This window comes from Taudactylus pleione, unplaced genomic scaffold, assembly GCF_031769625.1.
Source record: "Taudactylus pleione unplaced genomic scaffold, aTauple2 ptg000609l, whole genome shotgun sequence".
Classification (NCBI taxonomy): Eukaryota; Metazoa; Chordata; class Amphibia; order Anura; family Myobatrachidae; genus Taudactylus; species Taudactylus pleione.
This window is the reverse complement of record NW_028285011.1, coordinates 15,898,730-15,926,586: the sequence shown is the minus strand read 5'-3', so window position 1 is coordinate 15,926,586 and position 27,857 is coordinate 15,898,730. Positions and strand designations below refer to the sequence as shown.

Sequence of the window (27,857 nt, the reverse complement as noted above, 5' to 3'; positions counted from 1 at the left end):
CTTTCTAATTCTAAAGAAATAGTTTCGTCTGATTATGGCAAACTTCAGTTGGCCGCACATGCTCAATAAACTATACTACACTCAAGAATATCCACAGAGCAAGTAAGACCAATTACAAGCACATTATAAAAATCCCATACATTTAAATACACAGATTAATTTGCATGAGGTGGAAAGCAGATTTGAGTGTACTAATCATGCAGGATGGAAATAGAAATCACATACCTTTTAATTAACTGTTATACATATCACACTTAATACTTGCCACACTTTGTATCTTTCCACATGCAGCTGACCCAAGGGCCACAGCTGACCCTTCTAATTCTAAAGAAATAGTTATTCATTCAATCAGCTTGGGTCTAACATCCACATGCAGCACAGATTTATTCAAAATGAAGGTTATCATGCATGAAGAATCATCTATTTTAATCACCAGTAGGTTGAATATCTCAGATGCCCACGATCCCTACAGTTCTTTTATTAGGGTAGGTGGTGAATGTTTCCTCTGGACATACATTGTAGGAAATTACTTCATTATGCATCTATTGCAGTAAGGTGCATTTACATAGTTAAATAGTTTCCCCTTATGTGCACTTACCATGTAGCCATACCTAGCACCCACCAAGGGGGACTTGGCATTGTTAGACTGCCACTCCTTGGTGAAAGGTGAGTGGCAGTTGCAGAGTACCTACTGTATCTCCATGTGGTCCATATAGGTCACTGCAGGAGCCCAGTAAGACTCCAATGGTTTCAAGCTTATCCTCCAGTTCCATGACCAAAAGAACAATACCAGGATTCCTTTCTGTCACTCCAAAATGAGTTTTAATTCTTTGGAGTCATGGGATGCCTAAATCCACAGCAAAGGTCAGAGAGCTGTTAGTGCTGACACTGCTGGGCTGCATCCTCAGAATCTTACACTCAACCATATGGAGCGGAATTCAGCTTAGAAGTGGCTCTAGGTCCTAGTGAAAGCCCTAGAAGTAACTTTGAGTAAAATTGGGTACACAAGCACCAACACAGCAGCCAATTTGGTAAGCTGCACACACTGATTAATTGTTTGCTCGATTTGTCTGGCTAGATATCACAACTGGGCAGGCATTTAAATATGCCTGGCCAGTTGTGATGCCCATGTCAGTTGTCTCTGCAGCCAATGTAAGGGCAGCCAGCGGGTCACCTGAACTCACATGTCGATGCACCAATATATCTGCATGATATATCGGCATCGGCTGTCCTACAGGGCCAACCTGATATTCTGTAAACATTGGAAAGGGAAAAGAAACACGTTCCTTTTACTATAGTTAATATAAATGTTGACTCTCAGGGCAGATAAGGTGATTAGCTTTACTATGTAGGACACACAGACCAGCCAATGGTTGAATCTTCCCTCCCCTTCTTTCTCTTACCCTCCTCAACTGCAGACAGCTTCTTCCTCATGTGTCTGGTGGCAACCAAGTTCACAGTGATCTAGTACCACAATCTAAAATGTTGGGACCACTGCCTTCTTTTTCCATACTGACTAACATTGGGCCTGATTCAGACCCACTCACGAGCGGCTGTCCGCTCGCAAGTGGGTCGATGTTATGCACTGAGCATGCGCACGACGGAGGGAGCTCCGTCGTGCGCATGCGCCAGACGCGACGAGCGAAGGAAAGTCCTTCGCTCGTTGTGTCCGATCAAAGGGGGCGTGCTGTCAATGTTGATTGACAGCACGCCCCCTTTGGTGGGCGTGCCGGGGGCGTGCCTCCCTGGCGGGGGCGTTCCCACGGGAACGCCTCCCGTCAGAAGCCGGCCCACTGACATCACTAGTGATGTCAGTGGGAGTGATTTTGGCTCTGATAGAGCCAAAATCACTCCGGAGCTTGCGGTTGAAAACCTCAACCGTAGGCTCCGGCTCGCAATTTCGATGGTCGCGATGGTCTCGACCATCGCGGCCATCAAAAAGCACGCTCGTATAGCCTGTGGGTGGTGACCCACAGCTATACGAGCGTCCAGGAGGACGCTCCATGAAAATGGAGCCCGGCCCTCATTCAGAGCGTGCGCTCTGCTCAGAGCGTACGGCTCTGAATGAGGGCCATTGTTAGTGTGCTTCCTTGGTTTTATTGTCATCCTAAATTGATGTGAAACAGGATTACTTTATGTATGTGTTTTTTATATTTTCCTTCCTTTCTTAAGAACTATATAATAAAACATTCCTAGTGAAAATCCTGTGTGGAGCCCTTGATGCTTTCTTACAAGATAAGCTGTGTTCTTTATTATCTTTAGTACAGGGGATCTTTCTAATATTTAATATTTGATTGGTGGTGTGATTCAAACATCGCACTTATTTTCTTATAATTTTATATATGTATATATCTCTCTTACTTAGGTGTTCCCTGTATTGTGCTTTGTTCACTGGGATGCTCAATGTAATGTATTGCAGTCACTACTATGCACTTTGTACTGCATTACAGTCAGTTGGATGCTATAAGTACTGTATAACAGTCACGAGGATGCTCTTTTTACTTTATGGAAGTCACTAGAATGCTGTCACTACTGTACGGTGGTCACTGGGATGTTCAGTGTACTATATAGTGTTCTTTTGTAATACTCTTTGTACTGTATGGTGGTCACTAGGATGCTTTCAGTAATGTATGATGGTCACTGGGATAGTCTTTGTACTTTATGGTAGTCCCTGGGATGTCCTTTTTTTTTTCCTTTTTACTATAACCAGACACTAGAATGGTGGTCAGTAGGATAATGTCAGTACTGTATAGTGGTCACTATGATGCCATTAATATATAATATATGTGATTATATAAATGTTCTTTGTATTGTATGATGGTCTATATTGTGTTGTGGCTAAATCTAATAGTTTGCTAACTCCACCAACGTTTGTGTTCATCACTGCCTACAGATGATTTGGTCCTGCCTACATGAGGCCATTTTTATTAAGTTTCCCTGGGCAACTTTAAAATCCCATTTTGTCCTTGTGTAAAGTGACTCTGAATGAATTAATTTTGAGTACTGCTGACTTTTTGTATATTTTATATTTTACATTTTACAAATTGATATAATTGTGTCTGATAGTGATAACTATGTTATTTGTGACCCAATTAGGGACTGACTGAAGTATTTATTATTTAGGGTTGATATCAAGTGGTGATATAGCTGAATATTAAACTACCTAAAATGCTTACTGCTTCTTGTCTCTTCGTCTGCAATCAAGATACAGCTAAAGGCACACAGTTCTTATATATTTAGGTCCTTTTTCTAAAGACGCACAAAGACATATTAATGTCACTGCATGTGGGCATCTCAGTAGGAAGATCATTGGTTGTGGCAGTAGCCTAAAGACGCAGATGTGGCTGCAGCAAAAGATGCAGACAAGGCCGCGCCTGCCTGCACCTTTGAATCAGGCCCTGTAAGGGCTAGTTTCAAAAAAAAAAAAAAACAAGAAAGGAAAAAGCATGAAACATGGAAGAAAAAAGAGCCTTAAATATCTACGAACTGTAAGGGCTTATGGTCTGCTCCTTTTCTAAGGAAAGACTGGGAAAAACATTGTAGAAATTGTGAACTATCTATTTTGTTGTTAGTAGTCTGGTGCTAAGTCCTACAAAGTGATGCATTGACCGCACCTGTTTTTGAGCCAAGCCCTGGGTATGGCAGGGAATTAAAATACCAATTGTGATCAATGTTGTGGTAAATGTGTTCTTATTATTGAAGCTACAGTGGATATGCAATGGCTTAATTTGCTGGTTTGTTTTAAAGCTGTAATTGAGCCCAAAATGTTAAAACATTTTAAAAAATAATAATTATATATAAATGTCCTTATTGCTGTGTGAATGATGATCCTCACTCTTATGTTCTGCTAGCTTTGCTAGAAGAATACCTTCATTTAAGTATGTTGAAATGAAACTCAGACTTTCCATTGCTGTTTGGGATGCTTTTTCACATATGAATGATTCCTTATTTACAATGCTAGCATTTGGTGTTCCTTATGCATAACTACCAACTGTCCAAAGTTTAGCAAGAGAATCCAAATTTTAGGACATTGAACGGGGCAGAGTACCAGGTGATGTTTGGGTGTATAGGGGCAGTGTTTTTGTAGATAGGAGATAGAGCCTATTTTTTCCCAATTTTGCATGTCTGATGTTGGGAGGTATGGTTATGTACATACAGTATTGACATAAATATGAGTACATTGGCAAAGTATGAGCAAGATGCAGCTTATGTGCTGCAAGAAACACCTACCTCTATAATAATAATAACATTCTCCATCTAAGCAGAACATAATGTTTCCCACTGGCGAGAACGTCTTCTTAGAAATGTATATAGGTAAACTGTAGTATACACCAGGCAACGCTGACACCCATAAGTATATTTTTATTGTTTTCTAGTAAATTTCCCTTTTATTTATGTAATATAAAACATTGATATCTCACATACCAACAAAAAAAATGGATTCAGCAAAACATGGTGCATAATATATTAAGATTAACAGTGTGGCCACTGTATCCATGGATTTGATTTCACTTCAAAGATATATTTGTGCCAGAAGTTACCAAGGTTCATCCTTTCTCAGCAGCTGTACACAGAAAATGAGACAAAATTGCAGTGCATACAATAAATTTTAATCACCATCTTCCTTACATTTGCCTTGCCTGCATTTTCCCGTTAACGAATTGGGATTTATTTTAGTGCTGTGCAAAAAAAAAAAAAAGTGGTTTCACATACAAGGAGATAACAAAAATAAATGCAAATGAATCATAAGGCTGTGTTTAACAGGACAACCAATTTATATTTTATTAAAAATATACTGGATAATCATTTAACATGTAAGATTTTCAGTCCATTAATACAATTGCTACATTTTGGATTCCTGACTGTAGTGGAATAGTTATGGGACTCTACCTCTACTAAGTATGGGCCTTATTTACCATTAGGGGCTAATCCAGAACAGGGTGCAAATGTTGGTCCTGAATAAAATATGCCTGCTTTTGTGTGTAGCACAGAAATACTGGGCAGCTTTATTTTACACAGATATCTAGCTTTCAGCTAAGATGTCCTCCTCCAATTCACAATCTGTCTGCATATTTTAAATGTACCCAGTGTGGAGCTTAGAATTGTTTTAGCAAGGTGCAAAATTTCACCTTCCAGTTGGATTTGTTTGTAACTGTAAGAGAGGTTTTCAACAGCACAGTGGTGAGTATTGCCCCCACAGCACTGGGGTCTAGGGTTCGACTCCCACCAATGCCCTACTTGTGAGGCATTTATATGTTTTCTCTGTGCTTGCCTGGATTTCCTTCATGTGGTCCAGCTTCCTCCTACACTCCAAATATGTAAAGGCATTTTGAATGGCCTCTAACAAACTTATTCCATGTGTGTTTGTATCTGGGTGGTAGGAAACATTGGGCCTGATTCAGTGTTGGGAATATAGTAAGATACTGTAGAGCAAGTAACTTTGCACCTGCACAAACCATGTTGTAATGCAAGGGGTGCAAATATATACATTATTTTGCATGCAGCATAAATATACTGGCTGCTTTTGCATGTAGCCCACAAATGCTGGACAGCTTTATTTTTACACTGCAACCAGGGGAGTATTTAGAGAGGAGGGGGCCCGTGTTCACTCACCATCCAGGGCCCCCAACCTTTCTGTCTCCGTCTGTGCCTGGAGTCTACTGCGCATGTGCAGGAAACTGGGAAAATGGCGCGGCAGCCATTTTCCTAGCAATTTCCTTACTGCACATGCTCAGACCACCCGGAAAGTGGCCACTGCGGCCATTTTCCGGTGTTCTGTGTAGTGTCTCCCCAACCGACATGGGACTTCGGAGAGGTAAGTATTAGGAAATATAGGTGCATGGTATGCGGTGTGGGCCCCTCTGGACTCAGGGGCCCGTGTGCCCCGCAGACCCTGCACCCATTATAGATAAACCACTGACTGCAACTTAGATCTCTGTTTGCACACACCCCTCCCAAATCTATATTTTTATTTATTTATTTTATTTATTAACAGTTTCTTATATAGCGCAGCATATTCCGTTGCACTTTACAATTGGAAACATTAATTGAACAAAACTGGGTAATAACAGACAGATATATTGGGCCTGATTCAGAGCCGCTCGTAAGCGGCCGCTCGTTCGCTCTGAGCGATGTTTGCCCAACTGCGCATGCGTACAGATCGTTATACGCATGCGCGAACCAGTCAGTGTGGTCGAAATTCATGTGCTCGCAAAATAGCGAATGCCTGATAATTTGAGTGACAGGAGGAGGCATATGTGGGTGGTAACGGGGGAAGGTGTTTGAAAACGGGGAGTGGAGATCCGAACGCAGGCGTGCTTAAAGGTCAAAACGGGCGTTTTAAGGGTGTGCATAATTAAAACAGCAGCGTCATTGACCACATCACTGGGTTTTTTTATAGTCAGAACTGCTCGCAAAATTGTGGTAGCAAAAACCAACCACAAGAATAGCGAGCAGTTCATACCCTGGTCGATGTACTCGATTAATCTAATAAATAGCGGACATGACGTAGGATGCGAGCGACCAGGGGGCGTATTTTTTCAAAAAACGACCGCAAGTTTTGTTCGCTCGTTCAGACCTAGAGGCGTGAACAGACCACAAAGAGTGAACGGTTCATTTGAATAGCCACCCCAATTTTCTGGACGAGCGAGCGCTCATTGCGTCCGGCTCTGAATCAGGCCCATAGGTAGGAAGGCCCTGCTCGCAAGCATACAATCTATAGGGAAATAGGCATTGATACACAAGGATAGGTGCTATATATTGCATTTTGGTCCAGCCAGAATGCACAGTTTCTTGGTGGGCTGCATGATCCAGTCACACCGGAATGACGGCCAAATGTCATGAGGATGTGAGAGACAATGTGTGAGGCTGTGTGTGGACTGTGAACGGGGATGTAATTAAATATGGAAGCTATGAAGGTTATGTGGGTGGTTCCGGAATCTGATAAGCTTGCCTGAAGAGGTGAGTTTTCAGGGAACGCTTGAAGGATTGGAGACTAAAGGAAAGTCTTATTGTGCGTGGTATGGCATTCCATAGAGTGGGTGCAGCCCACAGAAAGTCCTGTAACCGTGAATGGGAGCAAGTAATGCGTGGGGATGAGAGACGCAGATCTTGTGCTGAGCAGAGAGGTCGGGTTGGGAGATATTTTGAGATGAGTGAAGAGATGTAATTTTGTGTGGTTTTGTTAATAGCCTTATGTGTAAGTAAAAGTATTTTGTATTGCATACGGTAGAAAACCAGCAACCAATGGAGGGACTGACAGAGCGGGGCAGCAGACGATGGACGTTTGGCAAGGAAGATAAGCCTCGTAGCTGCATTCATAATGGATTGTAATGGTGATAGCCTGTTTTTAGGAAGACCAGTAAGGAGGCTATTGCAATAGTCAATGCGGGAAATAATATGTGCATGGATTAGAGTTTTTGCAGTGTCTTGTGTGAGATATGGTCGAATTTTGGATATGTTTTTTAGATGTATGTAACATGATTTTGAGACAGATTGAATGTGGGGAACAAAGGACAGTTCAGAATCAAGGATGACACCAAGGCAGCGAGCTTGTGGGGCGGGGTGGATGGTCGAGTTATCAACAGTGATAGAGAGATCAGGTTGATAACTGTTATTGGGCGGTGGAAATATAATTAATTCTGTTGTAGAAATATTTAGTTTCAGGTGGCGAGATGACATCCAAGATGAAATGGCAGAAAGACATTCAGTGACACGGACCAATACAGATGGCGATAAATCTGGGGAAGATAGGTAGATTTGAGTATCATCCGCATACAGATGGTACTGAAATCCATAAGAGCGGATTAGTTTTCCAAGAGAGGTGGTATAGATTGAGAATAGCAGAGGACCTAAGACAGAGCCTTGCGGTACTCCAACTGATAGAGGCAGCGAAGAGGAGGCAGAATCAGAAAAACTAACCAAAAAAGAATGATCAGATAGGTAGGAAGAGAACCAAGAAAGAGCTGTGTCCTTAAGACCTAGGGACTGTAGTGTTTGTATGAGAAGAGAGTGGTCAACAGTGTCAAAAGCAGCAGAGAGATCTAGAAGAATTAGGAGTGAGTAATGGCAGTGGCCAGATCATTTACTACCTTAGTCAGTGCTGTCTCTGTGGAGTGTTGGGAATGAAAGCCAGACTGAACTGGGTCCAATAAGTTGTGTGAGTTAAGAAAGTGTGTGAGGCGGGTGTAGACAAGTCTCTCAAGTAGCTTGGAGGGGCATGGGAGCTGGGAGATAGGACAGTAATTTGAGAGAGTGTTAGGGTCCGAATTTTGTTTTTTTTAGAATGGGAGTAATTACTGCAAGGCTGAACAGTGATGGAAAGTTGCCAGTAGAGAGAGAGAGATTACAGATTTTAGTTAGGGTTGGGATAAGCACATGAGACAGAGCTTTACTGATTTGTGAGGGTATAGGATCTAGTGGAGAGGTAATAGTGTAGGAGGCTGAGAAGAGTGTACATACTTCATCTTCGTTTGTGAGATCAAATGAAGAGAATGTGCCAGAGGGTTCAGGTAGGGAATTGAGCAGGTCACTAGCTGAGGAAGAGCATACCATTTCATTTCGGATCTCATCAATCTTGTCCGTAAAATAGGAAGCAAGATCTTGCGCACAGATAGTAGCAGGTGGTTTGGGTGAGGGAGGGGTAAGAAGCAGTTTAAATGTATTGAAAAGTCGATTGGGGTTAGAGGCTTGAGCAGAGATTAGAGATTGGAAATATGTTTGTTTGGCAGTGTCCAGAGCAGCACGATAAGAGTTGTAGATAGTCTTATATGTGAGGAAGTCACTTGGAGTATGAGACTTTCGCCATTGACGTTCAAGTTTACATGAGAGTTTTTGTAGATGCTGCACATTTTAAACCTGCCCCACATGCAGTGCAATATGGTTTTTCCAAGGTGCAGTTACTTGCTCTTTATTTCTCTATTCCCAAAAGTGAATCAGACCCATAGATTGTAAGTCCCACTGAAATGTGGGCTGATGTAAATGGTTAAACTATATCCATAACTAATAATAAAAAACTAATAGACAAGTAGTTGATCTTCAGTATGTGAATTGCATAAGGGGATGATTTTTTTGGGTTCTAACCCAATGTCTTTATTGTACATGTGCAGCCATTGGTCAGTACATGTTTGCAGTCCAGCCTGCTGGGGAGGGATCAGAAGATCTCTGTGCAGCCATGTTGTAGCCATGTTAGCCCTGTTTACAATATCCTCCATTGGCGTTTGCAATCTGAGAGAAGCTCCAAAAAGGGAACCTTTTTGGAGATTAATAAGTACCTCCACTACACAGTCTCTGCTGGGAATTATAAGGACTACAGTAGTCTGCATTTGTTTGCATAACAACGTAGATGTCTCTGATCGACTGGAGGCTTAATGTTTTATTGGTAGTATAAGATTATGGCCCTCATTCAGACCCACTCGCGAGCGGCTGTCCGCTCGCAAGTGGGTCGATGGTCTGCACTGCGCATGCGCACAACGGAGGGAGCTCCGTCGTGCGCATGCACGAGACGCGACGAGCGAAGGACTTTCCTTCGCTCGTAGTGTCTCATCAAAGGGGGCGTGCTGTCGATGTTGACCCTTTGGTGGGCGTGCCGGGGGCGTGCCTGCCAGACGGAGGCGTTCCCAAGGGAACGCCTACCGTCTGAAGCCGGCCCCACTGACATCACTAGTGATGTCAGTGGGAGTGATTTTGGCTTTGATAGAGCCAAAATCACTCCTGGCCTTGCGGTTGAAAAACTCAACCGCAGGCTTCTGCTCGCAGGTGACCCACAGCTATACGAGCGTCCAGGAGGACGCTCCATATTAATGGAGGTGGGCCCTGATTCAGAGCGAGCGCTCTGGTCAGAGCGTCCGGCTCTGAATCAGGGCCTATATTTATTAAATTGACATTAAATATGGATTGACCCAAATGTTGAATTGCATAATGTCTATGTTAGTGCTAAATTCATAGAAATATGAATAAAAATTGCTTGGTGTTGATATTTAACACTGACTATCCCAGAGAGAAAATCTTTGTTAAATATTAATAGCATGTAAAACGCATACAATTGTCCATATGGGTTGGGTACAGGATGCCGGCGCTCGGGATCCTGGTAGTCAGAATCCCGACGCCGGCATCCCAATAGGGTTAGGATACCGACACTTGTCATTCAGTATCCTAACCCTCCCCTCCCCCTAACCCTCCCTGGTGCCTAAACCAAACCTCCCCCCTTAGTGTCTAAACCTAACCTCCTCCTCCCCGCTCACTTAACCTAATCCTCCCCACTTAGTGCCTAACCCTAACCCCTAACCCTTCCCCCAACCACAGTGCTTACCGTCGGAATGCCAGTCGGAAAGGTGGCATCCAGACTGTCGGGTTTGTGGCTGGATCCCATCCATATATAAGCTGTTAAACTTAAATTTAGCCCTTTACCCACCATATACAGCAAATGGGACTGTCCCAGGCTTTTTTCTGCCTCCAGGGCTGCAACTAGTGGTGAGCGAGTGGCGCTGTCGCACAGGACGCAGGGCTCCTGCATCTGGCTAGCAGGGTGCTGCAACGGCACTCTGCAACCAGTATCGTTGCTGCAGTGATGCCTGAAGCGTCCTTTGGGCATGCACCTGCAAGCACCCTGCAGCCTGTACAGCTGCTTGAAGCGCCTCCACAATGCTCCTGGCAGTGCTATACTGCACAACATCATGATGTCATGCACTCAGGGGGCGGGACCGGCAAGGGTGCACTGTAGCCTTGTTACGGTGCTGTCTGCCTCATTGTTTAATTATATTTGTATTTTATTTTGATTATCATATACCCTTTCACCGGCATTAGAAAGCTATTTTTTTTTTTAAGAGAGCGTGGTTAGATATATTTGCTAAAAAAAAAAAAATACACTGTACTAACCTTTCAAAGTGCTATTCACATCTGAAGTGTTTGCCCACTTATTAATGCATTGTGGTTATTAATTCCATCAATATTCTTGTATAGTGAAGACTGCACATACAGATTTAGTGGTTGCTTATGAGGAATTGTACATCCAAGAAAATCCATTTGTGCTTGTAAATGAAATGTTTTTGTTTTTTACTTTCTGACAGATCTTCAAGAGGGAGTTAAAAGCCAAGGAGCCTGTTATCATGAGTGCACTTGATACTGTGAGGATATTCTTAGCAGATCACCCTTTTGAGGGACTGGAGAAGTTGTACCATGAGCCGAGAGGTAATTGAATTGAACACAGCCATGTAATCACATATTGACTAAGGGATCATGATGTCTTAGAGTTTCATTAATTTTCACAACTTCTGTCTTTATAAATGTAAAGTGATAGCTTAAATATCACCAGCAAAATGCATAAGTCTTATCCGGATTAAAATCAACTTTCCACCGGTCAGCATATGTATTTAAGGGAAGAAGTGTGTTTCTCGTTTTAACATCTGCTTTGGTCAGAAAATAAGTATAAATGCTTATTTCTATATCTAAATTACATAATTACATATTGGAGAAATAGCAACACAGTGGTCAAAAATCCCAACTATATAACAATGGTTGAGAAAAATGTTTGTGAATGCTAGGGGTATATTTCCTAAAGTGCCGGTTTTTAGAAGTGGAGAAGTTGCCCATAGCAACTAATCAAATTCTCTTTAATATTTATCTAGCACCTTCTATAGGATAATAGCTAGAATCTGATTGTTTGCTATAGGCAACATCTACACTTCTAAAAGCCTGCACTTTAGTAAATATACCCCCAACTATTTATATACCAGTGAAAAATATGAGTACTGCAAATATTGTTAAGACCTAAGTGAGCCATTCATTATGACGCTCTGGGCCTGATTCAGAGCCAGACGCTCTGACCAGAGCGCTCGCTCTGAATCAGGGCCCTCCTACCTAAAATTGGAGCGGCCTCCTGGCTGCTCGCATAGCTGTGGGTGACCACCCACAGCTTATGCGAGCAGCCAAAAAGATGGTCGTGATGGTCAAGACCATCGCGACCATCGGGCTTGCGACGAGACCCTGCGGTAGGGTCTTGCTGCCGCAAGCCCAGGAGTGCTTTTGGCTCTATCAGAGCCAAAAGCACTCCCACTGACATCACTAGTGATGTCAGTGGGGCCGGCCCCAGACGGTAGGCGTTCCCATGGGAACGCCTCCATCTGGGCAGCAACACCCCCGGTACGCCCACCAAAGGGGGCGTGCTGTCACTCACCATCGACAGCATGCCCCCTTTGGTGCGAGACCCATAGCGACAGCTTGGCTGTCGCTATGCGGGTCTCATGCATGCGCACGATGGAGCTCCCTCTGTCGTGCGCATGCGCACTAGGGCACCATCGACACGCTTGCGAGCGCTCAGCTGGGGAGATGATTGCCGGGAATCATTGCATAATTGCCGTGAATCATGGCTCCGTATGTAGGAGGCAGGGCTAAATGATGTGAAAACGCACCTGACATAGCAACCTGGCCCCGTTCCCCCAAGTGGCCAGCAGTGCCTGCTCTCTGGGCATCTCCCAGGGAACAGATACTAAATGTTTGTAAGTATGACTTTATTGTTATTCATAGATGTGCTATATTCTTTTAAACTGCAGGGAAAACAGTAGAGTTGTGCAGTGGTCAAAATTGACTGTAAATTACTGGAAATTAATGGTATTGATGTTAATAATACTGTAGGAACAAAACTAGCGCACCGCCGTGGGATTTCAGTATAGAAATCCCAGTGCTGAGCTTTCATTGGCGAGCCTTCCACCTGACAGCCAATGAACGGTCCCACCATTGACTTCAATGGTGGGAACCGCAAAAGTAACCTTAAGTAACCTTTGTGGTTCTCACCATTAAAGTCAATGGTGGGACCCGTTCGTTGGTTGAGATGCGGAAGGCTTGCCTCTCTCAGCCAATGAAAGCTCAACGCAGGGATTTCTATACTGAAATCCCACAGCAGTGCGCTCATTCGGGTAGTACTGTCCTTAGAGGACAGTACTAAGTTTGTTGGTCCGCGATTTTTAATTTTTTTATTTTGCCAAGTCTGTGGATGCCTACATGGACAGAAGAGGACATCAACCACGCATAGGAAGAGGTGAATATGGATTTATCACAGGTACCCTATGGATATTCTACTTGGAGAAGTGGACGTGTTGGCTTCAGGGATACATAGGTGAGTATGGGCTCTATTTATTAACATTATTTTTACTAAAATAAAGTGAAAAAGGGTATTTTGACAACCTTTTCACATTATTTTAGTTTCACTTACAGTTACTATAGGGCATTGGAGTAGAATTCGTAAAATTCTACTCCAACCTCTAAGTATCACTTATTTTTAGTAAGCAGATCGCATTTCCCATAATTGTAATGGGAAATGTGATCTGCCTGGTAGCTACTAAAAATAAATTGTGAAAAAATTACCGGGGGAAGCCCTGTGATAATAACGCCACCTGGAGGTGGCGTTATCCAGGGTCTCCCCCGGTTACCGGACACCTGCTCTGCTCTAAAAGGCAGAGCAGAGCCGGGAGCCGGCCTCAGTGATCAGCTGTGTGTTCTAAACAGACCACACGCTGATACGGTGTAAAAAAAAAAAATAACTTACCTGACTCCATGGACTGGTGGTCGGGGCTCCGGTGATGGCTCCCCTCCAGTCAGCTGGTCTCCCATGCTGCACTGCGGCCTGGTCATCAGGTGATCAGGTCCTAGTGCAGTATGGGATATCACCTGACCGGAGGACATGGAACACATCACCGGAGGCCCGGATAATGCAGGTAAGTGTAATTAAGGGAGAGGGGGGGTCGTGGGTGGTGGAGAGAGGGTCGCTGGGGGGTCCGCGATCGCAGAGGGCGAGGCTTGGTGACGAGGGCAGGTCTTAGCGCCTGGGGGGTAGCAGCGACGGTCGGTCGGCGCATGCGCTCGGCACTGGTCACGGTATTTTTTTGTGAAAATACGATGACTAGTGTGCGGAGGGGATTCGCAGGAACAGAGCTTTATCGCAAGCTCTGTCCCTGCAAGGGATTTGTAGTAAATCCCTGTGATATTGCCTGAATTCGCAATGCGAATTTAGTCGGTAATATCACACTACAATCTGCATTACAAATGCAGATTGTAGTAAATAGAGCCCTATGTGAGTTAGGGAGTGTGAGTGTACATGTGTGTGTGCATGTATGCAGGGGTTAAAGTGGGCAGGAACGGGGTGGAACTGACTTCCATCCCCTCTCATGATTGGTGGAACTAGTTCCACCTCCACCAAGTCCCTGCACAGAAGTCCCACAGACAGAGAGCCACTCTCTGTCTGCCTAGGGAATCTCAATTTTTTCAGAGGTCCCTCATTTCAGAGAAACCAGCATATAGGTAAGAAAAATAACACTAATGATACAGAACTTTTTTTTTCTTTTTATGTGATCTAACATTGTAGTCTCAGCTGATGGCAGGAGTGCTAAGAAAAACATCTAAAATGTATTTCACACTGTCATAGCCCCAAAAGCCCCACCATTCACTTTACCATTTCCTATACACAATAGTGTGTGTGTAAAGAACAGTTTTTACACTTGTTTTCACCTGTCAGACTAGCATGGCAGGGGAGATGAGTGCCACCACCTCTCCAGGACCACTTTAAGCCCTGCATGTATGTGTTATTAAACTTGTACAGTCACAGTGTGTGTGTTGTGTGGTCTTTTTAATATTTATTTTACTGTGGAACTACAGGTACCAGCTAGCCCATAATGACCTGCATGCTGGTACTTGTGGTTCTCCAAGTACCAGTATTCGGGGGAGGCTTGCTGGGACCTGTGCTTCCACAGCAAAAGACAATATTATCTCATCTATTTTTTTACACCACACTACACTATCAACCCGGCAACCAACGGCCAAGGGTGCCAGGGATAGCCCTGGGCTATCAGCCTAGGCCTGGGGTGCCCTGGAGAGGGGGACCACTTCATTGGAGGGTCTCCAGCTCCCCAGGGATTCCCGGCCTGGGCTGACTAGTGGTCAGGGGTAATACTTTGGCTGGGGAACCCGGTGAAAGGGCTCCCCTGGCTGTGACATTACCCTCCGCTAGAAACAGTCTGGTGCTGGTTCTGAAATTTACAGGGGAACACTACGCACTTTTTTTCCCCTGTATTTCCAGAACCAGGACCGGCTCAGGGCCCTGTGCTGGTTGCGCTAAATACAGGGGACCCCTACATCATTTGTCCCCTGTATTTAGCATAACCAGTTCTGGGTCTCCAAAGCCCAGTGCTGGTTGTTCTTTAGGGGAGGGGGCCACGCCGGGTTTTTTTTTCTAATTTTATTCTGGTTTTAATTTTTTAACACAGAAGCACAGACAGATCTCACTGATCCCATTCGTGCTTCTGTGTTTATTAACACACAGATGCATGTATCACGGATCTCCTTGATCCGTGCATGCATCTGTTCGTTCTTGTTAGTGAAAACTGAACGCTAAATAGAAATGAATAATACAATTGACAACGAATGATTAAACCATCGTCAACACGAATGACAGGAATTCACGAGGCAGCTTAGTAAATTCAGTTACCTGTTCGAAAAATGAAACACATGAATCCGGACAATGTCATCCGAGATTGATCTCCGATGACATCGAATAGAAATTGGCACCTTAGTAAATTTAACCCTAGGTTTGGATTTGTCCACACAAAGATACTGAATGATCATAATCTTGACTTGGTTTATAAATTTGTCCTATTCTATATATGTCGTTAATCATTAAAGAAAGATTTTATACATTTAGATAGAGAGAGAAAATGGCTGCTTTGCTCATAGTTTTATTCCTAGGTTCAGACTGCATTTACATTTTCAGTCTGTTTTATTGTATGAAGCATGACAGCACAACTCTCACTGTGTGATCGTACACTGAGCAGACTAAGAGGGCAGAGCCTGCTCACATCTTTCTGCCAACAAGATATAATTAATTGTTGACACCAATGATTTCTGGAAAAAAATAAAGACATAAATGTACAACGCAGTACTTGGCAGGTGTGGAACAGCAATATGCCAGCATCTCAAAATGTTTTCTAGCATATGTTCAGAAACTTTGACTTCATGCAATATGAATTGCTTCTTACAGTGATTACCACCCATCCATTAAGTGACAACCAATAATTAACAACATGCCAATCTGTTTTGTCTTTGTGCCGTTTGTGACTAACAAGGTGAAAGATCATTTCTAGCAAACCTTTATAAAGGGTTAGTAGCTCTCAACATGGGTCAAAATACCTGTTTTACATTATTAAAGGAAAATTGTAGCTGATACAAAGTTCTTCTGTAATAAAAAAATGAACAATTTGGAAGAGTCATACTGTATATTGTTTATATGTAAAAGACATAGGGCCTGATTCAGACCCGGACGTTATGCTGCGCTCGCTCGCATTGAGCGATTTTTTCGCAATCTGCGCATGCATCGCAATGCGCGTGCACGAACCAGTCATTGCGATGGCAAAGTGCTCGCCCGTAGTCCGCAGTTGCGCCGCTATTTTGAGTGACATTTAGTGCCGTTTGTGGGTGGTAACAGGGGAAGGTGCTTGTAAACGGGGATGTGGATGTGCGAATGCAGGCGTGCCCGACCGTCAGAATGGCGTTTAATGGGTGTGCATAATTAGCAAAGTAGCGTCATTACACACATGACTGGGTTGCATTTTAGCCTGAACTGCTAGCAATGTTGTGGTGGGAAAAGGCTACCACAAGCACTGAGAGCAGCTCCGATGGCTCTCGATGTTCCCGATTAATCCTACAACTGCCAGAGATGACGTGTGTTGCGATTGGCAAAGGGGCATCTTTATACAGGTGCGAGCGCATAGTGCGGCCGCTATCGATTACTTAGTGGGCGGCTTTACGCGAAGCAGTGCGAGCACATGATTTAAATAGCCGGCCCCTTTTAGCAAGCGAGTGGACGCAAATAGTGTCCGGCTCTGAATCAGGCCCATAAACCATTCTGCGGTAGAATTTTTATAGGAATGGTTGCCTTTTTTGTCTCACCACCAACTTTGATTATGTGATTCTCTGCAAAATTAGGGAGAAAGAAAGGGGGGCACTTGCCACTTGTAGCCATGGCACAACATTTGCGAAAGATAAGTAGTGCTCCTGATGAAAACAAAATAAACTTTATTATTGCTTTCTTATTCACATGTACTACTTGAATAGTTAGGGATCCTAGTCTTTGGATCCAGGGCCAGTTCAAGGTTTCTCATGAACTAGGGACAATCTCTACCTACTGTCCTCCCTTTCCAATACTTACATACCAGCCCCCATACACACACTTAATTTTCGCAAATAAAATAACTAATAGCTAGCTGCCAAGAATGCAGTCCAAATGTTCTGATGTCTGACGTAGGTGACAAGTTTGGTCAAAGCTTTTCAGGCTCCACTTCTGCTCGTGGGCAATTTCCTGCAGTAATATTTATGCATGTCCCCCATATAGCATCTTGCACTTGACCTATGTCAGGTTTTATTAGCATAAGTTAGGTGCAATCATAACTTACCTTCCTAAATGTCATGCCATTGGCCCCAATGATAAACAATGTCCCTTTTGTGCTAAGCACTAAACCTTTTTTCTCACAGGTGCATGAGAGAGCAAATAATGACAATTACTTCTGCGATGTGATGATTCTAAGCATTGCCACTAACAGATGACAGGTCATAGTGTACTGTCAACAATGACAACTGAACATTATTTTTCTTTTATTGCAATAGTTAACTCAATTAGGACTAAGAGACCTTACCTCGTACCATTCTTTGTACAAGCAAAACTGGAATTTAATTTCTTTACTGGTGATTTTTTTGCCTACCTCACAATTCAACCTTCTACAAATCATTAACTTCAGCTTTGTCCCCCACTATGCATCCTTTCAGGACTAAGTGGTTCACCAGTCCTAGTTCATCTCTGATTTTTTCCCCAGCTAAGTGGTTCTGTTCTTGGAACAGCCAGCACCATGAGATATTGCTTATGCCTCAACATGAACAATCCTGATGTAATGTTGCAGTAGTATGATGCTTTTCAATAATACTTAGATATATATAATGTTATATAATGTGGAGATTGGAAACCTGAAGCAAGCATTGCTCCTATGAGTTGTTAGCCTACTCAATCACTTCATGACAGAATCCTCAGGTTTTGCCTAGGTACATCAAATTGTTGTGACCATTTTGGTCTCAGAGTTTAAAATTCTTGCACCCTTTAATTTTGATGCAATTCCGAGTGCATCGTTCCTGCAGAGCTGATTAAATTGGGACATGTCATCCCCTGGAATCGGTGGTTGGAATCCCAACAGCGGCTGCCCGACATGGGTGAAAATCCCAATCGTAACCTAATTTCCTCCCCTAACCCTCCCTTAGGGGTGCCTAACCCTAACCTTCCCCCCAGTGCCTAACCCTAATCCCCCCTCTAAGTGCCTAAACCTAACCCCCCCCTTCCCCGCCACCTAAACCTAAGTCCCCCTGGGGGTGCCTACCCCTATCCCTCCCTCCCCCTAGCCTAACCCTAACCTCTCGGGGGGGGTGCCTAACCTTAAGCCCCCCCCGGGAACCTTAAACCTAAACCTCCCCCCCGTGGCTATCCACGCTCGGCCTCCCTTTGATAGGGATGCCGGGAGCCGGTCTCCCGATGCGCCGTTAAAATGACAGGCGTCTAGATTTAGACGCCTGTCATGTAACCCTCGCCTGGGATTAAGCAGTCGGGAAGCAGGCTGTCAGAAATTGGGTCCGCCGGCTTTTCCACTGCATACCCATCCCCTTACTGACTGGTCATTCTTTGGTCTTGACCACAACACTCCAAAAGAAGAATGATCTATTGATGGGTAACATCAAGTAGATTTTGGTCACACTAAACCTGATCTTTGACTCTTGATTTAACAATATGGTCACTCATTCACCCTGTATGCCATTGAATAATGGACTGTCATGACAGAGACCTTATGTATTAATGAGCCACTGCTAGCTTTCTTCTAGAAAGGGCCTTCACTCGGCTCAACACCCACATTCAGGAATTGAATTAACTTCAGCAGAGAAAGATGGCTACTAACAAGCTCCAAATATTTGTGCTATACCTGCTGATTGTTTTCAGAAGCCTATGCAGTTAGGGATGTATTATTTGCCTAAGAACAGGAGAACTTACCACTAAGAGATGGTGTTTCACTTTTTCTTTGCATGAAGTGAGGCCATTAGAAGAGAAAAAAATATCCAGCATTGGAAAGATCTGAGCCATCAGAAAAGGTTTTGCTCACCGGAACAGGAGGGAAGTCTTTTAAGCATTGGGGCAATCCTTCCTCCACTTCCTTTTAAGCTGCAAATTGCTCTCTTTTGGGGGGCATGCTTCATAAACACTGAAGCCTTTTGTAATAGAAAATTTTACAGATTTGGACTTCACAGACAAGACTGAACTACCCTTGGTTCTGTAGATCAGGTCTATGGCAGAATAAACTGTGGATGGATGATCTATAAAACCATCATTGATAGTCCTCAAGACTAACTGGGTACTGTTGTCCATTGATTCAATCACTAGAAGCTAATCTAATCCAATCCAATAATCATCTCCTAGATCCCAATCATTCTGTGCTACCCTTGATTCTACATGCACTTCCAAGTGATTGAATGGAAGGCTAAAAAGACACAGGATTAAGATGAGTCATACCAAACCACTTTTTTTTACAAGAAGCAAAAATGGCATTGTTATGTGCTACTGCCCAAAGAGAGGAGACTATGGACCAGATTCAGACCCGCTCACTAAGGCGTGATCTCTCGCTGTGAGCGATTTTCTCCCATCTGCGCATGCATATAATTCGCAGTGCGCGTGCGCAAGCCATTCATTGCGATCTGATTTTGGTAGCTCGTAAGCCACTATCAGGTCGCTGCTTTGAGTGACAGATAGTGTCATTTGTGGGTGGTAACAGGGGAAGGTGCTTGTGAACGGGGGAGTGGTGTTGTGAACGCAGGCGTGTCAGTCCTCCAAAACGCCGTTTAAAGGGCATACATAATTAGCAAAGTATCGTCATTGTACACGTCACCTGTATGTATTTCAACCCGCACTGATCGCAGTGCTTGCAGCGGGGAAAGGCAACCCCAAGGACTGTGGCCCTCATTCAGAGGTGGTCGGAGGATGCAAGCGGTCGCTCAGAAACTGGGCGGCCACTTGCATCCTGACCGGCCGCCTCTGTTGTGGTCGTTAGGCTGTGGGTTAATCTAACGACTGCTCGGGTGATGGTCGCGATGTTCAGAGACCATTGCGACCATCGGGGCTTACGACGAGACCCTAAGGTAGGGTCTCACTTGTCGTAAGCCCCGGAGAGCTTCTGGCTCTGTCAGAGCCGGAAGCTCTCCACTGACATCACTAGTGATGTCAGTGGGGCCTCCCCCAAACGGCAGGCGTTCCCATGGGAACGCCTACGTTTGGGCTGCCACCCCCCGGCCCGCCATCCAAACGGGGCGAGCTGTCAATCAACATTGACAGCTCGCCCCCTTTGGAAAGAGACCCGCTACGACCGGCGCTGTCGGTCATAGCGGGTCTCACGCATGCGCACGAGGGGGCCGGCTCCCTCGTGCGCATGCGCACTGGCAAAACATCGAGGCGGCCGTGCGGTCGTAGACCGTACGGCTGCCTCTGAATAAGGTCCTGTGAGCTGCTCCGATGGCTCACGATGGTCCAGATTAATCATACATTTCCCGGAGATTACGTGTGTTGCGAGAGGCAAGGGGGCATTTTCAGACACTTGCGAGTGCACTTTGCCGTAGCTCACTAACACACAGTGGGCGTCTTTACGCGACACAGTGCGAGCGCTTAATTCAAATATCCGGCTCCTTTTGGCCAGTGAGTGATCGCATCTTGCGAGCAGGTCTGAATGAGCTCCTAAATCCAGAGCAGTAGGGCTGCACAAGAAGTACCAAGGTGTCAGCATGTAACAAAAAACAGATTCATTACTATAGATTGTAAGTTTGCGAGCAGGACCTTCCTACCTATATGTCTGTCTGTTATTACCCAGTTTTGTTCAATGTTTCCAATTGTAAAGCACAACAGAATATGTTGCGCTGTATAAGAAACTGTTAATATATAAATAAATAATTACCACCCCAAAGAAAATGGGATTGCACAACTGACCTGCTATATGCCACCATCCATTCAAGGGACAGGAAATGCCTACTGTCTGGGCCATGATCAGGGCCATGATCTCCTACATACAGAAAAACTTACAGTGAGGGCTCCGGGTCCAGTCCATGTCCCCAGCTGCTGCAGTGATTTGTTTTTCATGGTAAAAAAAATGGTTCTCTAGTCAAGGGTAGGCCACCTGTGATACTCCAGCTGCTGTGTCCAAGAATGTCAAGGCTGATAAACTCTCCCAGGCATTCTTTCTTAAATAACCTATCATGGAGGGCATAGCCTTTATAGCTTCAGGCTGATCCTGGGAGCGGTCCTCTCCTGAGCTCCTACACAGGTTCAGGTAAATATGGAAGCACTGCCCCAGGTGCCAAAGGCACTAAAATCCCAAATGGTTAATTCCTCCTGACTGCCAGCTTTAAATCCTGCACCAAGTGGAATGACTGATATTTGGCAGGGTACAGGTCATTTGAGCATTTAGAAAAAAATAGTTTTGGTCCTCTTTTCTAGTGGGTGACATTAAGAAAAAATGTCAACTTCTTTGTCTGATTCTGTGCTACATCTGCATGCACCAAGGTAACATGGATTGTATCTCTGATCTCTCCAGCTCACAAGTGAACACACCATTATAGTAGTAGTGGATCACTTTTCATAGTATGCCCACTGCACTGCCTTAAGAAAGTTGTCTTTGAAACACCAACACTGCCATATCTTCACTAAAAAATGTCTGGCGGCACAGACTTCACCTGGAGATCATCTAGAACTGAAGTTTCTGTGGTGATGTGGTCATTCTGTCTTTTGATGTTCTCTCTGGGTTCCTTCTGCGGTCAATCATGTAGGATTTCCAGGAATTGCTGAAGAAACTGCAGGAGCAGCTAAAGACAGTGACAGCTAACCAAAAAGAGGTTTTCCTATCAGAGGAAACAGGGAAGGTGATAATATTTATGGCAATAAAGTGTGGCTCTCCATGCAATATTCCCACTAATATGTCTCCAAAATTGGGGCATGTGTACATTAGTCTCAAGCCATTAAGCAGTAAGACAAATCCAGTATCAATAGATTATGGCTATCACCTTTCCTTTGTACCCACATGGTTCCAACTGACCTAGGCCTAGTTGGAACCATGGTGCGGTTCTCCCATTTATGGTTCCACCATCCCTGGCTGGTAAGCCTAGTGGTGGTTAATGGAAAATCACGGGGACACCATGATCTATGTACCCACAATTCTTACACCACCAGTCCAGGCTTTAAGACTTATCGCTGGATATTTATTTTGGGGGGGGGAAATCCGTTCCCTTTTTTATATTTTTTGATTAATCTTGTATTAAAAAAAACATGCACAGATCCTTTCTGCAAACATGCCTGCCAAACACAGGTTACTTTGTAGTGGTGTGTTTGTCAGTGAACTTGTGACACCTTGCGTCCTACTGGGAAAATGATGCAATCCTGCTAGAATTTAAAAAATGTTGCTTGTAAATGTACCCTTAACAGTTATCATATATAGTATATGCAGCCATTCTAAGCCATTCACTACCACCATACTTTGCACAAAAACAATTAAAGTTTAATTTATCTGCTGGTGCTTCAATTTTCCATTTATCAACCAACATCATCTTACACTTCTACATTTTTCAACTCATTTACTTCATATTTGTACCTTTCAAGCCATTCTCTCAGGGTTAAGTGGCTTGACCGGTCATGGTGTGTTTCTGATCGTTACCCCAGCCTAGTGATTGCCTCTTGGGAGTAACCAGCACCATGACAGTCAACCTGACTTATAGGTTATGGTGCTCTACAGCAATTGATTTCATTCACAATGAGCTAATATACAGTAGATGTAACTATTTTTGCATATGGCTGTCCGATTTGTGGATTATGATTGTTGATCAGTAGTCTACTCATAAAATTATAAGCAACCATCCCACTGTGATATATGTGTATGATAATGTTTCAATCTTAACTTGTTAAGGAGCATTCATGTTTATAATATTCATTAAATAGTATTGAAGGTGTCTCACTGTGGAATCACTGTCGCTCTCTGAAGATGAGACACATTACAGCTGGAAACAGAGGTGGACTCCAGCATTTAAGTGTAATTAGCTCATTATTGTTTCTATTAATTAGCCAGGCAATAGGTGCCATTTCTTGTATACAATGGATAAGTGAAACAAAACCCTTGTCTTTCGAGCCCTTACTAAATAACCATTTCTCTATCAGCAAGTATCAGCTCACAAATGGGTCTATTTATCAAGCAATGAAAAGTGTGGAAAAGTGAACCAGTGGAGAAGTTGCCCATAGCAACCAATCAGCTTTCAAGTAGCATTTATCAAATACAGTCTATAAAAATAATAGGTAGGAGCTGATTGGTTGCTATGGGCAACTTCTCCACTGGTTCACTTCTCCACACTTTTCACTGCTTGATAAGTAGACTCCTAAATCTTTGCAAGCAAGTGCACTTCATTTGTTTCCTCATGATTGCTCTCTTAGGCCAACATAACCTATTTCTGAGACCAAAGTGTTTGCTAGTTACCTAATCAAATCCTGGAATGGAATAGCCAATGCAACATAACTACTCACCCTAGGATACCATTTCCACTTATTTTGATGGCCAAAATGAATAAAAACATTCTCAATGCCCTCACAAATGATCTATCCTGGAGCTCTAAAAACAGTAAAAAGGAATCTGGGAGCAATGTACACTCCTTTTCCTACTTTTTCAGTATTCCTATAGCAAACAACATATTTGTTATGCCATCTTGCTAGGTATATACAAGCTTTCTTACTGTAAGTGACCACAATGTGACCCCATTTACAAAAATGTTGCATCTAAAGAGCTAATTTCTCATCTACATGTAGCCAATGCTGGTCACACACGTTGCAGTATCATAGTGTATATATTATGTGATGAGTGTTTTGCCAGACATTTCCTTAATTACACCATTCCTACACTAGAGCAGAATAATTTGAACCTTCATTGTCCTATCCCTATTCAGTACTGTATTCCAAATTCCCACTGATCCAACATGTTGGTTTATATGTATCCATATGAAGTTTTGCAGTACATTTTCTGTATGTGCTTTCTACATTTTTGTGTTACAAGAAAACCTTTTAAAATAAAAGATGAGCAATATTTATTTTAATTATTCCCTGTAAACATTCACCCTATTCTATATTAGGATATCAACTTTTGACAGCAATTTGCAGCTGTAATTTGGCTTTAAATTTTGCTATTTCTATCCCAACCACACCACGGTATACGTTCTGGAAGCCGGCCGTCACAATGCCGACAGCCATCTTCCCGACTGCTTAATCCCAGGGAGGTTTAAATGACAGGCATCTAAATCTAGATGCCTGTCATTTTACCGATGCCGGGAGACCGACTTCCGGCATCCCGATCGAAGTGATGCCAGGCGCCGGGCGCGGACAGCTGCGGGGGGGAGGGTTAGGTTAGGGGCTCCCGGGGAGGACTTAGGGTTAGACACCCTCCCAGGAGGTTAGGGTTAGGCTAGGGGGAGGGAGGGTTAGGGTTAGGCATCCCCCGGGGGGAGGTTAGTGTTAGGCACCCCCCCGGAGGTCTTGGGTTTAGGCGGTGGGGAAGGGGGGGTTAGGTTTAGGCACTTAGAGGGGGGGTTAGGGTTAGTCACCCTAAAGAAGGGTTAGGGTTAGGGGGTAGAATTAAATTAGTTTATACTTACCTTTAGGACGATCGGGATTTCCTCCTCTGTCGGGTTGCCGTTGCCAGCCATACGGCCAGTGGTAAATCATACCGAATGCCACACCACATAGCAGAATGAACTGTCCATTGTCATCATTGCTCTAGTCATCGCCTATAAGCTCAGCAAAAAATTAGGAATTGTTAATATATTTGAAGCGAAATAACACTAAAATAGTATATATCAGGCGCACACTACATAAACCATGTAAAACAGCTATATAGCAGCTCTCAAAAGGGGCGTTTGGGAGCACCCCACGAACCAATAAATAAAACAAATAGATATAAAAATAGAGAGTGCTTAATAAATTGAAAATGTAAAACTTTTTAATAAAGCATAAAGTAACAGTTATAATAATCAATCGTGTAGCAACAAAGGTCACAATAAAAATGGCCAATAGAGCATATATAATTAACTAAAATAGTACCATATACCAGCTACATTCCCATATAAAAAATTGTCAATAAAGCATAATAATAGTCCGGGTTAATCAGCAGTACGCTTAATTAAGCGTTTATAGATTCCACTCTTTTCCTCACCACTGGTTATATTATACTCCCATTTGTCATAAATCCAAGGAAGGAAGAAACACAGTGGGAGTCCGGTAATCCAATAGTAGAGTTTCCCTGAATTAATTATTAATCACCGACTTACTCACAAAATTGGCCCGCTGCTAATGATGGTAATAGCACATCAGAGGAGACTGCTGGGGAGTAATATGAAGTTCCACTCATCACCAATTGATCACCGGCTTACTAACAGCATCAACCTGGCTACGTTGAACAGGGTTGCACATCCAAAGCTAGCAGCTTAGCAGGTAGTCACGACTCCACTTGCCCAGAACTTGATGCCTCCCGAATATATGCATCAATCAACAGGTTTATCAATCAGATGTTGAATAGCAAATTACTGGTATAGATAGCTCCAAAATCCTTAACGCGTTTTTCCGTTTTTGCCAATTTTAACAATTTCATCAGAAGGTAATCCAAACTGTGTCAGGGCTATGTATTTATATGGTAGCTACCCAATCACAAGTGGCCATAATTAAGAAAGGTTACTTAGTAACACATGAGTCAATTCATTAGTACATATAAAACAGCTGTTTCACATTAATCCATAAGAACAGTTCAGCACAAAAATAATAAAATAACAACATAACAATAGCTTAAATTGATGGCATCGTGGATGAACAAAAAATATATATCTCTTATCTACAGTATGTGATCCCAGGAATCTTTATTATTACTTTTATGACTAGATTTATATATATGTCAATAAAGTAATGAGTCTATCAAAGAACAACTGTCTTCATCAGAAACAATTGTCTTTGCTAGAAGCAAGGTATCCCACAATGCTTCAACATCGAATTAAATAGTCTAATGGTATAGTCTCAGAAGCAAGTAACCACAAGGACCCATGTTCGAATCCCAGGCTCGCAATATTAATTTTATATGAAAATGTATGTAGACACTTGATTTCTAAGCTAACAACAAGTCATTAATTTCTTTATCAAAAGAACCTTCCAGAAGGTAAACATTTTTTTTAAAGAAATATATTTATGTTATTATCATAGGTTCACCACTGACTGATAGCTAGAAAGAACTCATATTCGAATCCCAAGCTCACAAACTTGCTTTTTAATTGTACAAACACTTCAAACACTATAATAGGTGGACTATCAACTTATATCCATCACTATTATAAGGCATATACATTCTTCATACCTTCAAAGTGTATAGACAAAATCAATTAATTCTTTATCCAAAATCCAGAAGAGGCAAACATTTTATATAATAAACCAATATTCTTAAGTAATTAAATATATATTATTAATCTTAAACAACACAATAAATTTAGATTAATAATACTCATATTAGTAAATATTCAGCTCTAGGAATCTTATATGATATTAAGATGGTGTGGCTATAGAACCAATATGCCAAATCCTATTTATAACAAGAATCTTAATATTAACCATTAATCTCCTATATTATTGAGCTCAATACTATCGTTCAGCCCCTCTGGGTATAAAGTCCCTAAGGAAAAAATCCAGAAAGCCTCTCTTTTGCAGAGGAGATTAAAGCGATCACCACCTCTGCCTGTCGATTTAGCATGTTCTATCCCCTGTATTTTAAGAACTTTTATGTCCCCTCCATGTTTGTTCTTAACATGTGACGATAGACTATGTGATTTGAAACCTTTAAGGACATTTCTTCGATGTTCCATAAATCGTAAATGGAGCAACCAAGTCGTCCTCTCCACATATTGGACTCCAACAATACATGAAATAACATAAATAACATTTGTAGTCCTACAGTTGATACTTTAATGAATCTTAAAAGTTTGACCATTGGAATAAGATTTTATAGATGTGCTCTTGTCGCACATAAATTTAAAGTAATGCATCCTAACTTCCTACACCTATAATTCCCCTTGTTAGGAAAAAAGTTATCTAGCCAAATTGTCTTTTTTTCTATTGTTGTTATATTTGCTTTAAAATGACTAGGGGCCAAATGTCTCTGTAGATTTGTTGCTTTTTTTAAAATAATACGAGGTTTCTCTCCAATACATGTTGATAATATGCCGTCTGTTCTCAAAATGGGGACGTTTTTATTCACCACCCTTCTAATATCGCTAGAAAAAACATTGTACTTTGAAATAAACTTCAGATCGAATTGGTTGTTCAAACAATTAACTTTCTCCTTACAATTGTTCATATGTACAGTAGTAACGAATCTCTACCCCTGGTTAAGGCTGATTCAAAAGCTTCTTTCAGGATACCCATAGGGTATCCCTGTTCCCTTAGGTCTGCTGCTTGTATGTTAAATTGCTTTAACAATTCCACCTCAATCTATAATATTGGCTTTTGTAATGTTAATCAACCATGGGCGAAAATGACAGCTATGAAAATTCAGATAAGTTCAGATAACATCTTTTTGAAAAGTTGATGTAATTATGGCATTATCCTTAACCATAACTGCTATATTATTCTTTATTGACTATTTTTTATATGGGCACTTAGCTGGAATGTGGTACTATTTTAGTTATGTATATATGCTCTATTGGCCATTTTTATTGTGACCTTTGTTGCTACACGATTGATT

General features: G+C 42.7%; 1 protein-coding gene across 4 annotated transcripts in view; it reads left to right on the top strand.

Annotated features, from left to right (window-relative positions):
• The window catches only part of DMD (dystrophin), a 2,214,077-nt gene that overhangs the window by 1,558,930 nt on the left and 627,290 nt on the right, over positions 1 to 27,857 (top strand). For all 4 annotated transcript variants that reach the window (XM_088454197.1, XM_088454193.1, XM_088454194.1 and 1 more), the window contains one exon: positions 11,067 to 11,187. In XM_088454197.1, the coding sequence (XP_088310323.1) occupies positions 11,067 to 11,187 (121 nt within the window). The remainder of the gene's footprint in view (positions 1 to 11,066; positions 11,188 to 27,857) is intronic.